The following is an 18,463-nucleotide window of genomic DNA, read 5'->3' as shown; positions in this document are numbered from 1 at the left end:
GATTTGTTGTTTTGAACCTGATCTTCCGCTGAACTTCTGTTTTAAACTCTGATAAATGATTGATTTCAAAGCTTTCAACATTTTTCATAAAAGGTTTCAAGTCCACAATTTTGGGGCGTTACAGGAATTGAGCGTTGTCCGTTCCAATAGACACTACCTTGCTCAAAAAATTCTCTTCCCGTTGGTCGAAATCTTAACCGACAACTCTCTTATCCTGGCTCGCCGACACCGCTCTCTGATGTCACCTTGGGCAACATGAAGGAAGCACTCGATGTGCAGCCAATGCACCTTAATGAGCTCCCCTCCCAGGACGTATCCCCCTTCACAAAAGCCTCGCCTCAATTATCCCTGGCAGCCACAATGGCATCCAAGTGGTGCGTAGATACCACTTCCCAATGTAGCCTCATCATTTCTGAACTCAATTGTCTAATATCATGTGTTTTTCTATAATATTAATTTTTGAGACTTCATAAAATTTGGTTGTGTTTCTCACTATGTCACATGGGTGCGGGTGCGGCGCAATTTCAAAAATTTTGGACACGGGGACTCGGCTATATATATATTTAAAAAAAAAAAAAATATATATATATATATATATATATATATATATATATATATATAAAAGACTTGATCAAAGTTGTGCCCATTAGGGGACAAGTCATGAGTTGTGAAGCCTGATTCAGGGTTTTTTTCCTCACAAGAGGGTTTTTTTTCCTTAAATTCTGTAGCCCAGAAAATTTATTTATTTTTTTTAAAAAAATGGACCAAAATGACCCTGGGTGCGTTGACCGCACCCAGGGTCGGGTTGACCGAGTCCGAGCCGCACCCGTGTTCGTGCCTGTCGACGCGGGTGCGTCGACCTTAGAGCCGAGTCCGTGTGACATAGGTTTCTCAAAGTCTAGAAATCTTTGATTTTAGGTGGCATCAATTGAGTTTGGGCGTGGCTCAGGACCCATTGACAAGCCCTAAACGAGCCAATTAAGATTTGGTTAACTTTTTATTTTTGACCTTTAAAATCTACCGAAATTCGACTTAAATTCAGGCAAAATTTGGAGGTAAAATTCAAGTAATATGTCATTAGATGCGTCTTGAAATTTTGAAAACATTGATATTTTGTTTTTCTGAATTCGGGCTACGATTGGCCCGAAAATCGTATTTTTTTCAAAAAATGACCTGCCTCGATGTGACAAGTTATGGATTGGATCAGATCGAATCCGATCCGTTTGAACCAAGTTAATATAGATCTGAAATCAGTCCAAGGCCCATATTAATTAGGATCTAGTCCAGACTGAGATCCATATGGATATTGAATATGGATTTGGATCATGGATCCAAATCCAAATCCAAGTCCAACTAATTTAAAGTTTTAAATTCCATATAAAGGTTTAATTGAGTGAATTTGCAAGTTAAAAAGACTCCTAGAGGGTGACGATACCCTCTTGAACTTTTTGGAAATTTATTATTTAATAAATAATAAATAATAAATAATCAATTAATTAAATATTAAAAAATGATTAATTGCAAAAATTTATTTTTGGTATGGCAGAGTTCTACATTTGTGGAACTCTACCTAATATTTAGGGATTTTAGAAGAGCCCACTGTAAACATGTAAACACTCCAATTTTTTTTTCGGACACCCCCCTTTCACAGATGCCGACCCTTGTAGTATAGTGTAGGAGTCTAATGCCTAGGTTCATTCCAGTCTAGAGGTCATTTTACCCCATTCTCTCAACAAAATTACCATTTTACCCCTGAGAGAAGCCACGATGACTATTCTTTATTTATGCAAAGAGTACAATCCGACATCACTATTATCTTAGTCTATGTTGATGACATTTTTATTACGGAAAATAATGATGACAAAATTACTCAGTTAAAGTCGTTATTACATGAAAATTCTCACATGGACTTGGGACCTCTTAGATTTTTTCTTGGAGTGCAGATGGACCAACAACTAGATTGTCTTGTCCTTTCTCAGCAAAAATATGCTCGCGACATTTTGCAGCGCAGTAAGATGTTACAATGTAAGCCTATGGATACTCCAATGGTCGTTCACACACATTTGAGTGCAGTAGATGATCATTATTTGGCTGATCCTGAAAAATATTGAAGTATTGTTGGATCTCTTCAGTACCTGACATTCACTAAACTTGATTTGGTCTTCTCTGTAAATCAGGTATCTCAGTATATGCATAAGCCTAAGACAAGATACATGAAAGCTGTGAAACACATTCTTCGATTTATCAAAGGTACTCATTTTGATGGACTCATTTACACTAAACCGATTAATATGAATACTTATCATTCCATTAAGGTGATTGCATATTCGGATTTAGGCTCATGATCCCACGATGAGATGATCTGTTACTGGTTATGGTGTTTATTTAGGTTCTCACCTCGTCTCCTGGACAAGCAAGAAACAAAAAACTGTTGCTCGGTCAAGTACGGAGGCCGATATCAGGCCATGACAGTTGTTATTGCTGAAGTTGCATGTATCAGGCATATTTTATGTAGTTTATATCAGTCCATTTTCAGCTCCTTGTTGTATTGTGACAATTGCAGTGCAGTTTGACAATTGCAGTGCAGTTTATATTTCCACTAATTTGATTCAACATGAAAAAATGAAACACGTGGAGATCGATCAACATTTTGTTAGAGAAAAAGTTGAATCCAAGGAAATACATCCTATATTTATTCAGGAAAAAGATCAAGTGGTAGGTTTATTTACCAAGGCACTTCCTGTGAATCAGTATTGGCTTTTAAAATCCAAACTATCCATAGTTCTTTCCCATGTTCAGTTTGAGGGGGCATGTTAAGAATATGTTTCGGATCGTATTTGGATTTGGATCCAGCTTGTATCATGATTGGTTATAACATATTGTAAATACCCAGTCACATCAACGGTATTCTTGTAATCCTTCATAGTTTTATATAGGGTAAGATGTCAGATTGAGATTCATCATTCTTTCCTTTCTTTTCTTCCTCTTCTGTCTGTTGTTAGTGCTCACCCACAATAGGGTAAGATGTCAGATTGAGATTCATCATCTTTTCCTTTTTTTTCTTTCTCTTCCGTTTGTTGTTTATACAGGAACCTTATTCCAGAGGCGTCTTCAAACTTAATTGCAAGATATTTAAATTTTGCATTGTTCTTGTGAGATAGTTGATGTTCGATGATGTCTTATGCAGCTCATAGCGACATAAATGCTTCATATGTAATTTTATGGTTGTATTTTGTGCAATTCATCATTGTTTCATGTGATATAGTTTTTTTTAGAATTTTTGCTAATTTTTTCTAATTTTTCTTGATTTTTTGGAATTTTTTTATTAAAAATTTACGATATTTTACGATACGATACAATACAGTCTTAATTTGGGAACGACCGATACGGGTAACAATACGATACTTACAACCTTGGTTGGAACAATTTGCCTTGATTCAGTATGCCGATGACATCTTGGTTTTTAGAAATGCCTTCTTTTCTCAAATCTCACGAATATGGCTGCTATTGAAAGCCTTTGAGGCAGCATCAGGATTAACTATCAGTGAACCTAAGTGCACTCTTGTAACAATTAATGCCTTGCCCGAGGTGACCTCATTTTCTCGCTACATGTTTGGGTGTACGAATACACCAGTTCCATTAGACTATCTTGGCCTCTATATGCATCAAGGTCGACAGCCCACCTCCCTATGGGAGAAGGTAGAAGACAAGATTGAGTCAAAGCTTCAAGGCTGGCGTGGCGCTCTCCTATCCAAACCGGGTAGAACCACTCTCATCAAGCATGTGCTGACCACCATCCCATCTCACATGCTCCAACTCTTTTGTTTGCTCAGAAAGGTTGAATCGCACCCCAACCGTGCTTTCAGGACCTTCCTTTGGGGTGGGGCCAACACTGGAAAGGCACTTGTTGCTTTGAAATCGGTCACACTACCAAGATCTAGGGGGTGGCCTTGGCGTCCCTAAACTTGCAAACTACAATAATTTGCTTCTTTGCCACTGGTGGTGGTGCCTTACCACTGAATCCACTCCACTATTCACTTTTATTTGTGGCAAATATCGTCTGAAGGGACCACCTTCCTCTTTGCAAGCAAACAACTCAAGGAAATCGGGGTCTGCGATGTGGAAAGGCATTGCTAAGCAGTTCTACAGATTGAAGAATCTCATCACACAAGAGGACACAGCCTTGTGTCACCTGGAATCTTCACAAGAGTGATTGTTTCACAAGAGCCTCATGCTATCAGGTGAGTCTGGATGATGGAGTGGATTGGTTCCCCAAGCACACCCTCTGGGTCAAAGGATCGTCCCCTCGAGCAAGTTTCTTCGTATGGCAATTATGCACGGGCCATATTAATACGCAGGATCATATGCAAAGAGTCGGGGTGCAACAGTGCAACTCGCTAATAGGTGCCCACTATGCGCATCCGAATCTGAGTATGCTGCTCACATTTTATGGTTCTGCAGATCTTTTCAGGATATCTTTGTCCACACATGTCCATCAGTCACCATTACGGTGGAGACTAACTCATGTTTCAGACAGCTTCTACTCAGATCACAACAGCTTCAGAAGTCCAAGAAATGGCTCTGTACGGATCTGGTGGCTATCCTCTGCTTGGTGGCATGTCTAGTGCGAGAGGAATGACAGTATTCTGTGACAGCACATCCAATTTGTGGAAAGTCATGCTTGCCATTAAGGGTGATATGCAAGCGGCAATTTCTGTGGCCTCGTGGAACAAGGAGGATGATTGGATCGAGCAGCATCGCCACCACCCACTGTTCAGTCATGAGTTTCATGATCTTCTAAGGGGCGATGTTACTACATCTAATACTGTTACATATTGTGGTGGGGATACCTCATCCCCACACAATTGTACTACTGAAGACTTTGCATATTTAATGATTTTCATTTCCTGGAAAAAAGACAGATTTTATGTCCCGTACTCACTACGTTGAAGTTGAAAGTAGATTTTGCTTTGGTAATATGGTAGGATGCAACCTTGACTTTTAGCCAGGCTATTGCCTAGGTGGCAAGAATTTATTGTGGATCTTTGATCAACCCATTTCCAAGTATATTTATGCATGCATCTCTGAGTTCATGTATATGTTATTTTTTAATATCGTATAAATTGATCTAAACTAGTTTAGTTTCTTTGTTCTATGTCTTTCGTGTCGGAGAGACACTACTTGAACAGACCGATTGTTGAACTGGAGATTGCTGCTCTGGAGGAACTGAAAATAGCTGAACTGTATATTTATGCATGCATCTCTGAGTTCATGTATATGTTATTCTTCAATATCATATAAGTTGGTCTACACTTTTTTTATTTCTTTGTTCTATGTCTTTCATGTCGTAGAGACGCTACTTGAACAGACCGATTATTGAACTGGAGATTGCTGCTCTGGAGGAACTGAAAATAGCTGAACTGCGCCTTGACAAGCTCTTCAAGTCAAAGTTTACAAATGCTCCTCCATTTGACAGTGAAAAGCATCCAGGCAATGTGAAACCAAAAGGTACCCCATAAATGGAATATCCTGCCTTTGTGCTTGATCAAAATGGATTTTTTTATTTCAGGCTTGTCCTATGCATGTGATGCCTCATGTTAGAAATACTCGATGATTTCCCAATGATATTCAAAATGAGTTTTATAATGTGCTAAAACTGATCCTTTGTATTTTTAGTGAATCATTGACTGTAAAAACCATATTAAAATTCAAGCTAGTTTCTACCTTCTACATCGTATCGGGACCAGTTTTCCAGTCACTGCCATGTTCTGAGATAAAAAAGGTTCAAGCTTAGGACTTCAGAAAGTTTCAGGCAGTCCCAGCTCTCTGCTGGAGACTGGAGTTTGGGAGCTTGGCCAAGGTGGTCCATCTTTCCAATCAACTGCTAGGTTTACTGGCAGTCTGCGGAAGGGTTATTGCTTAATTTCCATGTTCAATTGTTGATAATACAAATTGATGTCTTTTGTTTTAGATGAGAAATATCATTGATATTCTTGTTTTCATGTTATAGTATTTTCGGTTGCAGATGAGCGCTTGAGCAAGATCGGAGCACATTTAACAGCAGCTGTACCGTCGATCAGAACCCGCCCTCCAATAACAACACATGTTTTAGACGTTTCCCGTGGATCCCCTGCATCCGGCATTGAGGTCATACTTGAAAAGTGGAATGGGGTGGAACCAAACCCATCATTTGATTCCGTGGGTTTGGCTAACTGGGTATTCCAAGGATCATCAATCACTGATGCTGATGGACGGAGCGGTCAGTTGATGCCTATAGTGGACCACATCTCTCCTGGGACTTACCGGATCAGTTTCAATACAGGCAAGTACTCGCCGGCCGGATTTTTCCCACACGTGTCGATTGTGTTCAAGATCAGGGAGAATCAGACATCAGAACATTTCCATGTCCCATTGTTGTTATCACCGTTCTCGTTTGCTACATATCGCGGGAGCTAGAAAGCTTTCATTTTTCATGACTATTGCCTGCTCTGGTTTGCTTGTTTTTGCTCGTGTGCTGTTATCAACTCTGTAACCTGGAAAATGTGTGTTTGTTTCGGCAGTGATCATTTGATGCCATTTTTGCATAGTTTTTCTTGATGACGTCTCTCGAGTGTCTTATTTATGGAAATTATGAATTGTACATTGTCTAAAATTACAAGTGGGGTTTGCTTCTTTCTTTTGTACAAATAATACAGCTGGTTCTCGTCATTGCACAATTTTAGATCTGGTTATTTTTAATTTGTGGGTTATTTGCGAAAGCATACCCAAATTTTTTTATAATTCTAGATTCATACCTAGAAAATGGTTCGGGTTGGGTTTTGTCAGACCCATTCTTTGAATCGTCTTAAAAATTAAACCCAAACTGGGAGTTACAAAAAATTTAGACCCATATGGATTTTACTGTGTTGGGTCTTAAACAGGCTTGTGTTTAATCAGGTCTATAAATAGACCCCCTGGATTAATTTGTTTAGGGTTTGTGTGTCTGAGTCTGGGTATGACTGATCATGGAGCCACATGGGTTAACAGATTCTGGTATAAACTGGGTTGGGACTTAAGTAATCCTGTTTTTTAAATCATGTCTGAAAATTAGATTCCTATGTGTTAATAAGTTTGGCTGTTTAGGTATAAACGGGTCTCCATCCAATAATGCAATTAAGTGACCAACATTGGTACCATACTTATGCAAGAGTTTTTTTATTATGTAGTTATCACTACTATTTTTTTCTAAACTCATGTTTTCATTAAAAGAAAACGTAGACCATGATTAGCATCAGTTCAGGTGATGACTTCTGTCCAAAATGACTTGGAGACCAAGTCTGGGTTGTGTATGAAAAGGGTTTGAAAACAAATCAGGCTTGGATTTAGTTTCAGCTGTACAGAACCATTTGGATCAGGTATAAAAATAGGTCAGGCATGAAAAAGTATTCCATAAAAAGCACAAGTGAAGGAAACATGAGCCACTAGGAAAGTCTTTTGTTTGATCATGATAAAAATTTTCAACTCAACTATCCTCGTCATTGCAATAAATCTGATCACTGGCACTTTTACAGTATTGCTTCTTTAGTTTGGAATATTAAACGCCATATGTGGCATGAATGCGGGAATTGTGTCTACACTCGATCCTAATGCTTGATAGCAAGTCAGCTCTTCCTTTCTTGGCTAAAAATGAAAACTATGTTTTTTTTTTATCTTGGGAATTTGCTGGTCAAGCCACTAACTGAGGGGAAAATCATAAACCTAAATGTCCTCACAAGTTATGATAGAAGTTTGACCCCAATGGGCTTCAAATTTGAGAACCCTCAGTTAGCATAGTGTGACTCTAACTGGTCCAGCTATCGTATTTGACCCGGCTTAATTCTTTCTTATGGAAAAAACATTATTATTTTTGGTATATCAAGATTTAGATAAACATTTCAAAATCTTATATAGTGTAAATCAAAAGATTTTTTTCATTTAAGAAAATAAAATCCAGGTCAAGAAGATTACACTCAATTAGGTTAAATTTGGTTGGGAGACTCAGTCATGGTAAAAGCTCAAATTTGGACTCTGACAAGATCCTAGTAGGAATAGTCTTGCTCATCTGACTTACTGTTAGAGGGTGATTCATGTTTGGATGTAGCCACTTATCTGGATAAGTTGGATAGGCCAGGATATTCCTATGTTATCCACAATGCAATATACGGGTTCATTCAAAGTATCTTGATAAGTGGCTGTATCCAAGTGCCTCCTTCAAGAGATCACTTAGAGCCTACAGAGCGACATGATTCATATAAATGATCAGGAGCATCATCAAGCATTTTATTTATCTATAGAAAACGAGTTCATAAAATTGACTTACTGTTAGAGCCTACCAAGTGGGTGTGTGCATCCACCCACTTATCATTTAAAATCCGTATAAATCAAGAACTTACACTGCTGCACAATGCAATTTTTTGGCTATATATTGCTTATCTAGATAAGTCTATCCAAACACGTTTTTAAGTTGTTTAAAACTATTCTTTAAATTAAAGATGATACATGCATGTTCTTGGCTGGTTTTATTCTTAAGATATGTCGTATCCACTAAGGGTATTTTTATCGACCCTTCAAAGGTAGAAGCCATTAGAGATTGTCCAGTGCCAAACTCTATAAATGTTGTTAGGAGTTTCTATGGGTTAGCATCATTTTATAAAATGTTCTTACCACAATTTAGTAGTATTGTTGTTCCATTGACCAACTGCATAAAGGAAAAAACTTTTGGGTGGAACTCTTAAGCTCAAAAGTCTTTTGAGTTATTGAAAGCTCAACTATGTTCCACTTCTCTTTTAACATTTTAGTAGCATTGCATAAAGGAAAAAACTTTTCAGGGAAACCCTAAAGCCCAAAAGTCTTTTGAGTTATTGAAAGCTCAACTATGTTCTACTTCTCTTTTAGCTTTACCAAGTTTTGAGCTTGCTGTCAGTTTGGGGATGGATTGCATAAAACCATTTGGGTCCGGTATAACAATGGGTCAAATCTAAGCAGGTTCAGTTTATATTGTTCATATCCAAGAACTAACCTGCTTTTGAAATGGGGCTAGATTTTAGACCTGACCTGAACCTATGGGTCTATCACGATCAGATCGAGTCAGGCCTAATTGGTCGAGGACACACTGATTCGGGTCAGAAGTTAAACTCCAACCAGAAAATTTTGGTACTTCAAATACATCTGATTGATTTTATGGTTAACCAATACATTTAGTGAGTTCTCATGTTGATCATTCCTATTTTCACTTGAATTTATGATTTTAACATTAAGAAAGGTCAATTTCACCCTTCTGGTAGAGAGAGAGAGTGATTCCCCTCATTTACTAGTATTTCGTAGAGGTGGGCAACCCACCCGGCAGCCCATTGGACCAAGCCAACCCGGCCAGCCATGGGCCAGGTTTGGGCTATGATTTTAGGCCCGGGCCAAAACCCAGCCCATTATATATGTGGGCCGGGCTCAGGCTGGCCCGATGGGCCTGAGTTATTTATTATTTTTTTTAATAATATTACATAGTAACTTGGATAACTATTATTATTTACTTAATTAGTTGCATGGGAACTTGCTATTCTCTCATTGACCCATAATTTCAGTCAAGCATTTATGCATTTTAAGATTGGGCCAGGCCAGACCTTGGCCCATTGGGCCAACCGGCCAGGCCATGAGCTTTTCTTCAAACCTGATCCCGTTAACAACCAGGCCAAAACCCAACCCATTAGTAAAAGGGAATTGGCCGGTCGGCCTGATGCCAAGCCCTAGTAACTAGTGTGGATATAGGCAACATACTCTTTTGACTACACAGTAACATGATGCACATCTCACGCCTTCACAACAGTCAAAACTGCTTATTCAAAGTTTCAAACTACAGAAGACAACATAGCTCCTCAAAAGCCTTCATCTTCCCCCATTATGCACGAGGTAGCCACATAATCATTAACTGCCTATCACAAAATCAATCATTCCCATATTCAAAAGATGAAGACGAAACAGCCATTTCCGAGAACAAGTTTTACCAAGTTTTCAGCTACTAAACTTCTGTTCTGTGCTTGGGGAAGCCTGCACAACATCCAACCAAAAAATAGCAAAGAAAGATACTAAGATTTTCAATTTAGTAATTAGATGCAAAAATATTTTTTGATAACTTGTTCATGATTAACAAAAGCAAAGCTAACATTGTTAGAAAATTCGAGTATGTAAAAATTGGAAAGGATCATGCTTCACCTGTGATCAGCTCCCCTTTTATAGGGTATGTTATAGTGTAATGTATATCCTTAAGCATGAAAATTCCTAATTTCCAGAAAAAAAAGGTTAAAGAAAACTGTGTTTCTACATGCAGCAGATCCTGGCCTTTTTAAAGATGGCCTACTTGTTAACCCAGATGAACATCAACGTAGCATCAGTAAGAAAGGAAAGAGATTCATGGACTGATCAAATGTGATGAAAGGTATTAGTTGCCACTGGAGAAGGAAAACCATAATTCCAATGGTAAACAGTCAGTAAATCTTGAAATTTTCAAAGATAAAACCTAATGATTGTCAAATTGTTGGGATTGCCCGATGCAACAATATGAATTTTGTACTAACATTTGATGTCCTTAGACACTGATTGCTGCCACAGAGAGCCCAGTGCATTTGCTGTATACAGCGGTTACACAACCAGACCTAGAATCTTCAAGGAACACATAGGAGTCCAAGGTTTGCCACCTTAAGATTTGTTTGATTTTCAAAATGTGATAGGCTAAAAGGACAAGTCCCATCAAATTCCTCATAATTGGAAGAGAAATATAATTGATGTCATGCTTAATGTACAAGTGAAGAACAAAAGATTTTCTGATAAGGTCAATTTATCGAGGATAGAGATGAAGATCACTGCTTTTATCTCAAGAGCTTAATTGTCTCACATAACTTGTTCAATATTTTCACAGATCAATCCATGAGAATTGGATCATCTGTCCAAATCAAACTTTTTAACATTTTCTAGGGAGGAACCTGCTTTGCTAAAGTAGGATTGCTCTGAGAATAACAGACAAATAAAGATGTCAATACACAACAGCCAAGAAAGTGTTTAACTTGAGTGCAGGTTCCATATGATAGAATTCCTTGATATCTATAACCAAAGGATGATGTATAACAGAACAATTTGAGGAGTAGAGAAACAGAATTAGCTGGAACTGCAATAGGACCTCTTCTTGAACATGAAGAACATTGCACCCAGTAAGTTTTCAATATGAAGCATCTGAATACTGTTCATAGGCAAACAGTCACATGTGCTATTTAGATTACTGTTCACCAACAGTGTTCATCATACTATTGATATAATTTTATCCACCAAGGCCCGACATCAAAGATACTCAAGTTATTTATTTGACAATATTGTTGAAACTGTTCATGTTATTCAAACACAGATATCATAAAGTGCCAAGCTTATTTTATGTTAGAAACATAGAGTATTCTTAAAATATATTTTGCGTATAACTAAAGTTCTAATAAAGAAGGATATCATGAACATAAACACAGAATGGTAAAAAAACACAATGATTTAATGTTTCTAGGAGCCACTGACTCTACATTGTGTTCATCTTTTGAGCATGGGAGGAGGACTTGCCTACTTTAGATGACTATCCAATACCATCTCAAGAGAATTCATGATTCAATTTCATCTTCAGAAGAAATGCAACTTATGTCAGAATCGCCCAGGGCTTGATTCCTACTCAACCCTATTTGAGACATTAGATGTGCAAATGCAACTATTGCTACTAATGAAGCTGATTGACATCAATTATGTCCTTTATTTATATCTCCATGGGACCAATATTCTTCAGTATCTTATTAAGAAGGTTAAAAGGGTCATATTTACTCCAATCTAATGTTTGAAGACATGTAGAAGACAAATGAGGACCTGAATCTGATGAAAAGTTCATGACTAAAGCCAAAATTAGTCTCATGACAACTTGGTTCACAAGGATTAAGACAATTGGTCCATTTTACCATGAGAATAGTTAATTGGTTTAGATGGCTGGGGTTGACTGCTTTTAATATCAAGATGGTCAATTAGCATTCTATCTTATCTAGTTGCATATAGTATAGATATTCTTCAGCTAGAGGCCAGTCAGAAATCATGTAGCTGAATATTTAGGATGACACCTGAAGCATCTCTCAAGACAGTTGCATTTTAAAGGTCCTTCCCACTTTCCTCCACCTCCTTTTCTCCCAAATTCTTTACCGTTTCATCTTAATGTGTTATTTCAATGACATTGTCACATTTACAGTTCAACCTGCAGTCTTTTCTTATTCAACATCATTTAGCAAAATGTTTTCATTTTCGAGAATTATCTTAGTGGAGTTCCTGCATCTCAGCAAAAACAAATAATTCTTCTCTTAAGAATGCTGCATGCTGATGGTGATCATATGATAAAATGTTATACAGTACCATTTGCATGTTCCATCAACAATTTCCCCTTCATTAGATGTTTCATTCACCAACTTCAAATATTTGATGATAATAACAAGAAAGAAAGAAAAGCCATAGTTCCCATGCACACTGACCCCAATTGAAGTCACAAAACTGCAAACTGCACATTTCACAGATCGTGCTCCATATTGATACATCAGCAACATTTGGCAGTTTCCACAGTTCACGTGTGCAACCTGGTTTGCTGCAAAGAAAAGTTATAACCTTGAGCAACAGATTGACATGGGCATGCTCGTTCTATTGGAATTGTATGTCATTATACTAAAAGTGCTTTGAAATAATACCATAGGTATGATGAGAAAATGTCACCTATTGACTTAGCAAATCTGAACATAACAATTCTTACGAATACCATTAGAACATTTCATCCTCTCGGATTAGTATTTATCTCCCATCTTACAAACTAATGAAAATGAAAGGCATGTTTTTCACATCTGTCCAGTTATCAAGACAACTTTTAGACGCACATTATAGAGGAATGTGTTCATTAGAACCCATTTTCATTTGAGCCTTGGGACCCTTCAGAGAAAAACCCCTTAGTTTCAGGTGTTCTTTTGCTTAATCTGGCCATAGATGCTGAAACATCACCATTGGTTAACATAACAATCCTACATGAATCAGCTTGTGGCTATCGTAGCAAACAGCTAGGTCATCCTATTGCCCTCTATCTAACTCAAGATTAATTTAGATTTTGTTACTTGTGTGGAAGTGGATCAAATATATCACTTAATGGAATGATAACCAGACAGGAAAATTTGCATGACCTTCCAAATTTCTACTTTGAAAAGTGAAACAGAATGATGTATTAGTTCATCAGCATTCCTTTACCTTCAAGAGCAAGGTTAATAGTATGACAACAGGAGCACTGCACACTTGTTGCCCCACGAATGTACATCAAAAGAGTATGGCAACCCCCACAGACCAATTGAGCCATTTCTGTGCCTGTTGCAAATATGAAAAGCTGCAAAGATTATTCTGTGATAGAGATAATTTAAAGAAAACATACCAACATGCTTTTGGATGTCGTGGAAAGATAAAAGTTAGTATTGCTGAAAAAGGAATTCAGTGATCATTAATCACAACAATGTTCCCCACTATAAGGATTAGGATAAATCCACACATGATCAGCGAAAGAGAAACAAACAAGAAGTTTCACTCTGCAAATGTTTTCTCTTTTCAGTATAGGTAAATTTAGAGTAAATGCTGAAGGCATCATACTGAAATATCTACAAAATCAATGCAGCTGGATAGGCAAGAAGTCCAAGTAGAACGAGGACATTTGCACTAGGCACATAAAGACATCAGGGAAATAGAAAGGAAGGATAACATTCCATGACCTCCATTATCAAACTTCTATGTTATGCTTTCAAGCTTGCATTGGTTTATCTAGATGATCTCATGAGGAACAATTCATCATTTATAGATAAATTAAGGATGATCATGCTGCAATGCATGATTAGGTGTCCCATGTAAAGATCAAATTTGCAAAGATAAACACAGAATTAATCAAGTATGTCTTCAAAGTCAAAGAATTTAATAGAAGAAAGTCCATAAAGTTAGAAGGATCTGATTAGGAGGCATACCACGTGTATTATTTATGATCTTGGGCCTCCTACCATTCTCATCAAGTACTTTGGAAGCATTTGATAGACTAAGAAACAATGATGCTAAGATGATTTTTTCTACATTTTCAGTTCTAACCAAGGTTGCCAAACTAGGAAGCGGAAGCGGGAAATGATACAGAAAGCAGAAGCGAGGCATGCGGGAAGCGAAGTATCAATTTGAAAGCGAAATATAAATAAAAAATTAAGCAATATGGTAACTGAATAGGAATCGAACAAGAAGCAAATAAAACCTAAAATAAAATTGATTATTTTTATATTTTATGATTTTTCAGTAAAAGAGTTAAATTTTTGTTAAAATCTAACAATGATGGCTACCAATTTAGAGAAATTACATGGGAAGTGAGTGAAAGAGTGAGAGAAAATACATGAAAAACATGAAAAGAAACATGAGAAAAGCATATAGGAAACATATACCATATGTGTGGGAAGCATAGAAGAAGCGTGGGAGAATCGAGATTCCCATGAAGTTTCAAAAGCGAGGAGTATCGCGCTTCCGAAGCGAGTTTCTGGGAAGCATGCTTCCCACCTACCTAAGAAGCTTCCGGTAACTCTGGTTCTAACAATCACCAAAAAACACATTAATTAACAAAGATACTCATGATGAAGCTCTAAAATGTATAGATTCGCCATGCACGTAGCCAGATTTGCCAGAATCCTCTCCAATATAGCTTGCAGTATTTCATCCCTATATTCTCCTAAATTTGACTTTATCCTGGATACAATTCTCCTGAAACAACTTTCTTTTTTTTTTTTTAATGAAAGCAAAAGTAAGCACTTGCTTGTCTTTTGGGTTCACTGCTCTCACATCAGACGCCACTTTTTTCTTTTGCTAGGAAAAAGAAATTACCCAGTTGAAAGAAAACTTTTTAAATCTGAAATTTCAATGGATTAGAAAATTATGAACATTAAACAACTTAAGAGAAAAGGAATATTATCTCAAGAATATGGAATTTTTTTCGTGGATCAGATTATCATTACTAATAAAATGTTCGCCCCTATTCATCAGATGTCAGATACAGTCCAGCAGCTCTAAGATCAATCAGAAAATCAACCTGAATAAGCCAACACACCATATGGTCCACAAAATTAAAACAGCTAGAGCTTTACCACTAAGCTCAACAGCTTATTCCCATTAAAAATATCATCAGTATTTGTGGCTAAAACTTTATCAGATGAATAAAAATAAATCGGAGCTAAAAACGCACATAAAAGTCTATTACGTTGAATGGACAGGAATTTGGGGTAGAGTAGCAAATCAATTTCAATACGAGATATTGTAGAGTGAAAAGCAGAAATATAAAACAAGCAAATTATTGCACACACCAGGGGGTGGTGCCACTGTAACTGCATTGCAAACTGCACAGCACACGGACGTTGCTCCATGTGGATACAGAAGAAGACTCCGACAGCCTGAACATACTAGTTGGCTCTGTACACCTAAGAAGAAAGCAGATGATTGGCAGAATTCATAGAAAAATTAATTCCATTCAAATATTTCCCTATACAAAAAAATTATTACACACTGGAATATCATCATGAACATACTACAGAAGACAAACAAATGGATTAGCAGCCTAGCAGGAGCAGAAATATTCGGATACGCAAGTGAAATTTCAAAAGCAAAAACATCATGGTAGTCCCTAACTTAGCAGCTCATGTAAGATTTACACTAAACAATTTAAAATCCCATTCAATATCTAGAAAGCAAGCCTGACAATCTACACCTTAGCCCATTTAGACAACTTCACGATCCGTATGATGTACCACAACCACAATAGTTTATCTGGAGAAGAGAACACTTTTTAAATTGATCTAACCAAATGGATGTGAAATATAAATAAACCCAACGGTTAATCATTGTAGAGGATAATTAGCATCAAACTCATGTGAAAGAATTCATGGAAACTGATGAACTGTGTTTACCATTTGGAGGTGTAAACAGTGCCGGAGGAGATGGATACGGTGCAAGAGGTACCGGCATTGCTTAGATTGGCAGTCAATCACCTTATTCCTATGAAAATTTTGAACTTTTGCACTCTTAAGATAGTTGAAAACAAAGATCTCCCATTGTGAATACAACCTACATAAAGAAACAGAGATCGTTAAAGGGATAAGAAAGCCCCACATCAACTCCATAACAGCTATTAATCCATTCTCTTGCTTCTGTTGTGCACATAGCCCCATACCAACTCCATAATAGTTATTCATCTATATAACTCTTAATAGCACCTTCCAAGTGCAGAACACAAAAAACAATAGCACCTTGCAAGTGGAACGTTTAATCTAAAAAACTGGTAAGCCAACTCAACCATTGCATGCAACCAAAGCAGGAACCGAGTTGAGCTTCAAATCAGAGAGAGAGAGAGACCAGTAAGCGATGAGTCAATATTCTTCCCAATTCTATGTTGAAAAGCTTTAGAAGTCTAATTAAATTGCACCATTCCATTTCCCAATAACACTGACATTTGCATCTTGAATATCAAAGGAAAGAGATGACAGAAAAATTCGTATCCCAAGACTGTCTATTTAAATAACTAATGTACCGTTGTGATAATAGTGTGCACACAGGTCGACACCATGCAAATGTTAAGCTTCTGCAGAAGTTAGTGTTGAGAAGCCACGTCTTCAATTGCATAGGAAACAGACCAATATATACAAAAACTTGAGGGGCAAAAAAGAAAAAGGAAAAAAATCAGTGCCCAACACTCAACTTTGTCTTTTTGAATTAAGATTCGAGGTAACCATAAGCAAAAGAGAGACACCAAAAGAGTACTCTGTAGTAGTATAATTTTGTGTGGTTTCAATAGATGAACAAGAACCGAACCAACTTCTTACCATGGATGAAAGTTGCAACCTTTATAGGCTGGAAGTCGAAGCTCTCAAGGGGATGTGACGCTGATGAGGATAAGTTGACAAAAGTGGGAGAGGCAAAATGGTCACTCGGGTTTACTCTTCTTTTCTCATCCCAACAACAAAACAGGAGAGAGGGAGAGAGGCGGTTGGTGGTACATCTCAAGATAGAATCAACCACACCTATCTTTTCACCGGTGCTTTTTGACCTTTCGGCTTTGTTTTTTATACATTTATACGAAGAAACAGCCTTTAGGATCAGAAGCCTAATCACGCTGATTCTACTGGGCGTACTTACCGTCACGGTTTTTTTACTTTTATTTACACGAAGAAATGGATACATAATTCGATCATCATGAAGATAATCACCAAACTATCCCTTTCAGTGTTGGCCAAGAAAACAGGGGAACGTTGAAAAGTCTTGGGTACTCGTCCTGTGGCTGTAACAAAAAAAAAGGAAGCCCATCAAGCACATGGTAAAGGGCATATCCTCTGCAGCATAAACAAATATACCTTGGTGGGCAGGGAGACCTGAAGGGTTTTACAAACCGAAAGCTAGACGAGCTTCGGGCTATCGATCATGCTCATGAGGCTCAACATCTTCATCTCGAGTATCTGAGTCAACAAGATTGTGGTGCGTCCGCCTAATGGTGTTTTTCCCTCAAGTAATCCAAAAAAAAAAAAACCAATGTAAATGGTAGGGAGGGTATCACCTCAGGTTTAAATTTTCTGTCGCAATTTTTATAAAAGTATTTCAAAAATAAAATTCACTATTTTCGGGATAAAAAAAATTGAGGTGTTACATTACCCCCTTGGCCCGTTTGTTTTGAACACTTTGCACAAAAAAATGCTCAGCTGACAGAAAGTACAGACTGTTCCCACTCCAGCTGAAACAAACACCACAGCAATTGAGTAAGAACAGTGTATGTAAGCTTTTCCCACCTCCCCTTATTTTCATGTATAAACTCATTCACACCTTTTTTCATGAGAAAAGTATTTCATGGGAAGGCAATGTCTCATGCCAGTTTCATAAACAAACTGACCTTCCTTATTATACAACATTTATTCAACCTCCTATGTGCGGGAGATAAAAATAAACAGTCAAAAAAGAAGAATACTGAAGAATGGCAGTTCTATAAAATCTGGAATCACGCTGGATAATTATGTTGCATGTCTGGATAATTATGTTGCATGTGTGGTGCAGAATTGCGGTCGTGTATCTGGCTATCAAATTACAGAAACGTTCACGGGGCTGCACGGTCAAAGGACACTATCGCACCTCTGCTGTTAAGAGGTTCAGGCGAATCAGTCTTCAATTTTAAAAATAACAACAAATGACTTTTGTTTTTTTTGGGTTAATCTAGTTGTGTTTAAAAGTAGATGGATTCAACTTTGTGAAAATAATTAAAACACTCTTCAATTAGCATTTTTTAAAATACAAAGTTACTTCTCGAGATTCAAGTCACTTGATAGGTTCATAAAGTAACTTTTTTGGAAAAAAATTGACACTTTTT

At 37.4% G+C, this 18,463-nt stretch overlaps 2 protein-coding genes across 5 annotated transcripts in view; one reads left to right on the top strand and one right to left on the bottom strand.

Annotated features, from left to right (window-relative positions):
• LOC149819229 (transthyretin-like protein) overlaps window positions 1-6,716 on the top strand; it is a 54,105-nt gene extending 47,389 nt beyond the window's left edge. Inside the window, exons 5-6 of one of the 2 annotated variants that reach the window (XM_089984025.1) lie at window positions 5,352-5,508; window positions 6,011-6,716. In XM_089984025.1, the coding sequence (XP_089840151.1) occupies window positions 5,352-5,508; window positions 6,011-6,456 (603 nt within the window). In that variant the 3' untranslated portion in view covers window positions 6,457-6,716. The remainder of the gene's footprint in view (window positions 1-5,351; window positions 5,509-6,010) is intronic. The other variant, XM_089984026.1, reaches the window with a different exon arrangement.
• A 3,115-nt stretch (window positions 6,717-9,831) lies between these two features.
• Window positions 9,832-17,559, bottom strand: LOC149819228 (protein LSD1-like). 3 transcript variants are annotated; one of them, XM_089984695.1, is made up of 6 exons: window positions 17,463-17,559; window positions 16,023-16,179; window positions 15,423-15,536; window positions 13,303-13,416; window positions 12,549-12,658; window positions 9,832-10,059 (listed from the first exon to the last, which is right to left on the bottom strand). In XM_089984695.1, exons 2-6 carry the CDS (start codon window positions 16,078-16,080, stop codon window positions 10,024-10,026), a joined length of 432 nt encoding a protein of 143 aa, XP_089840821.1. In that variant the 5' UTR covers window positions 16,081-16,179; window positions 17,463-17,559; the 3' UTR covers window positions 9,832-10,023. The 3 variants fall into 3 exon arrangements, with proteins under 3 accessions (XP_089840821.1, XP_089840820.1, XP_089840819.1); XM_089984694.1 differs by lacking the exon at window positions 17,463-17,559 and adding an exon at window positions 16,935-17,068; XM_089984693.1 differs by lacking the exon at window positions 17,463-17,559 and adding an exon at window positions 16,643-16,924.
• Between the last annotated feature and the right edge of the window lie 904 nt (window positions 17,560-18,463).

Source organism: Nuphar pumila, chromosome 13 (genome assembly GCF_984573655.1).
Source record: "Nuphar pumila chromosome 13, dmNupPumi1.hap1.1, whole genome shotgun sequence".
NCBI lineage: Eukaryota > Viridiplantae > Streptophyta > Magnoliopsida > Nymphaeales > Nymphaeaceae > Nuphar > Nuphar pumila.
Note: the sequence above shows the minus strand (reverse complement) of the source record. Positions and strands in the feature narration are given on the sequence as shown.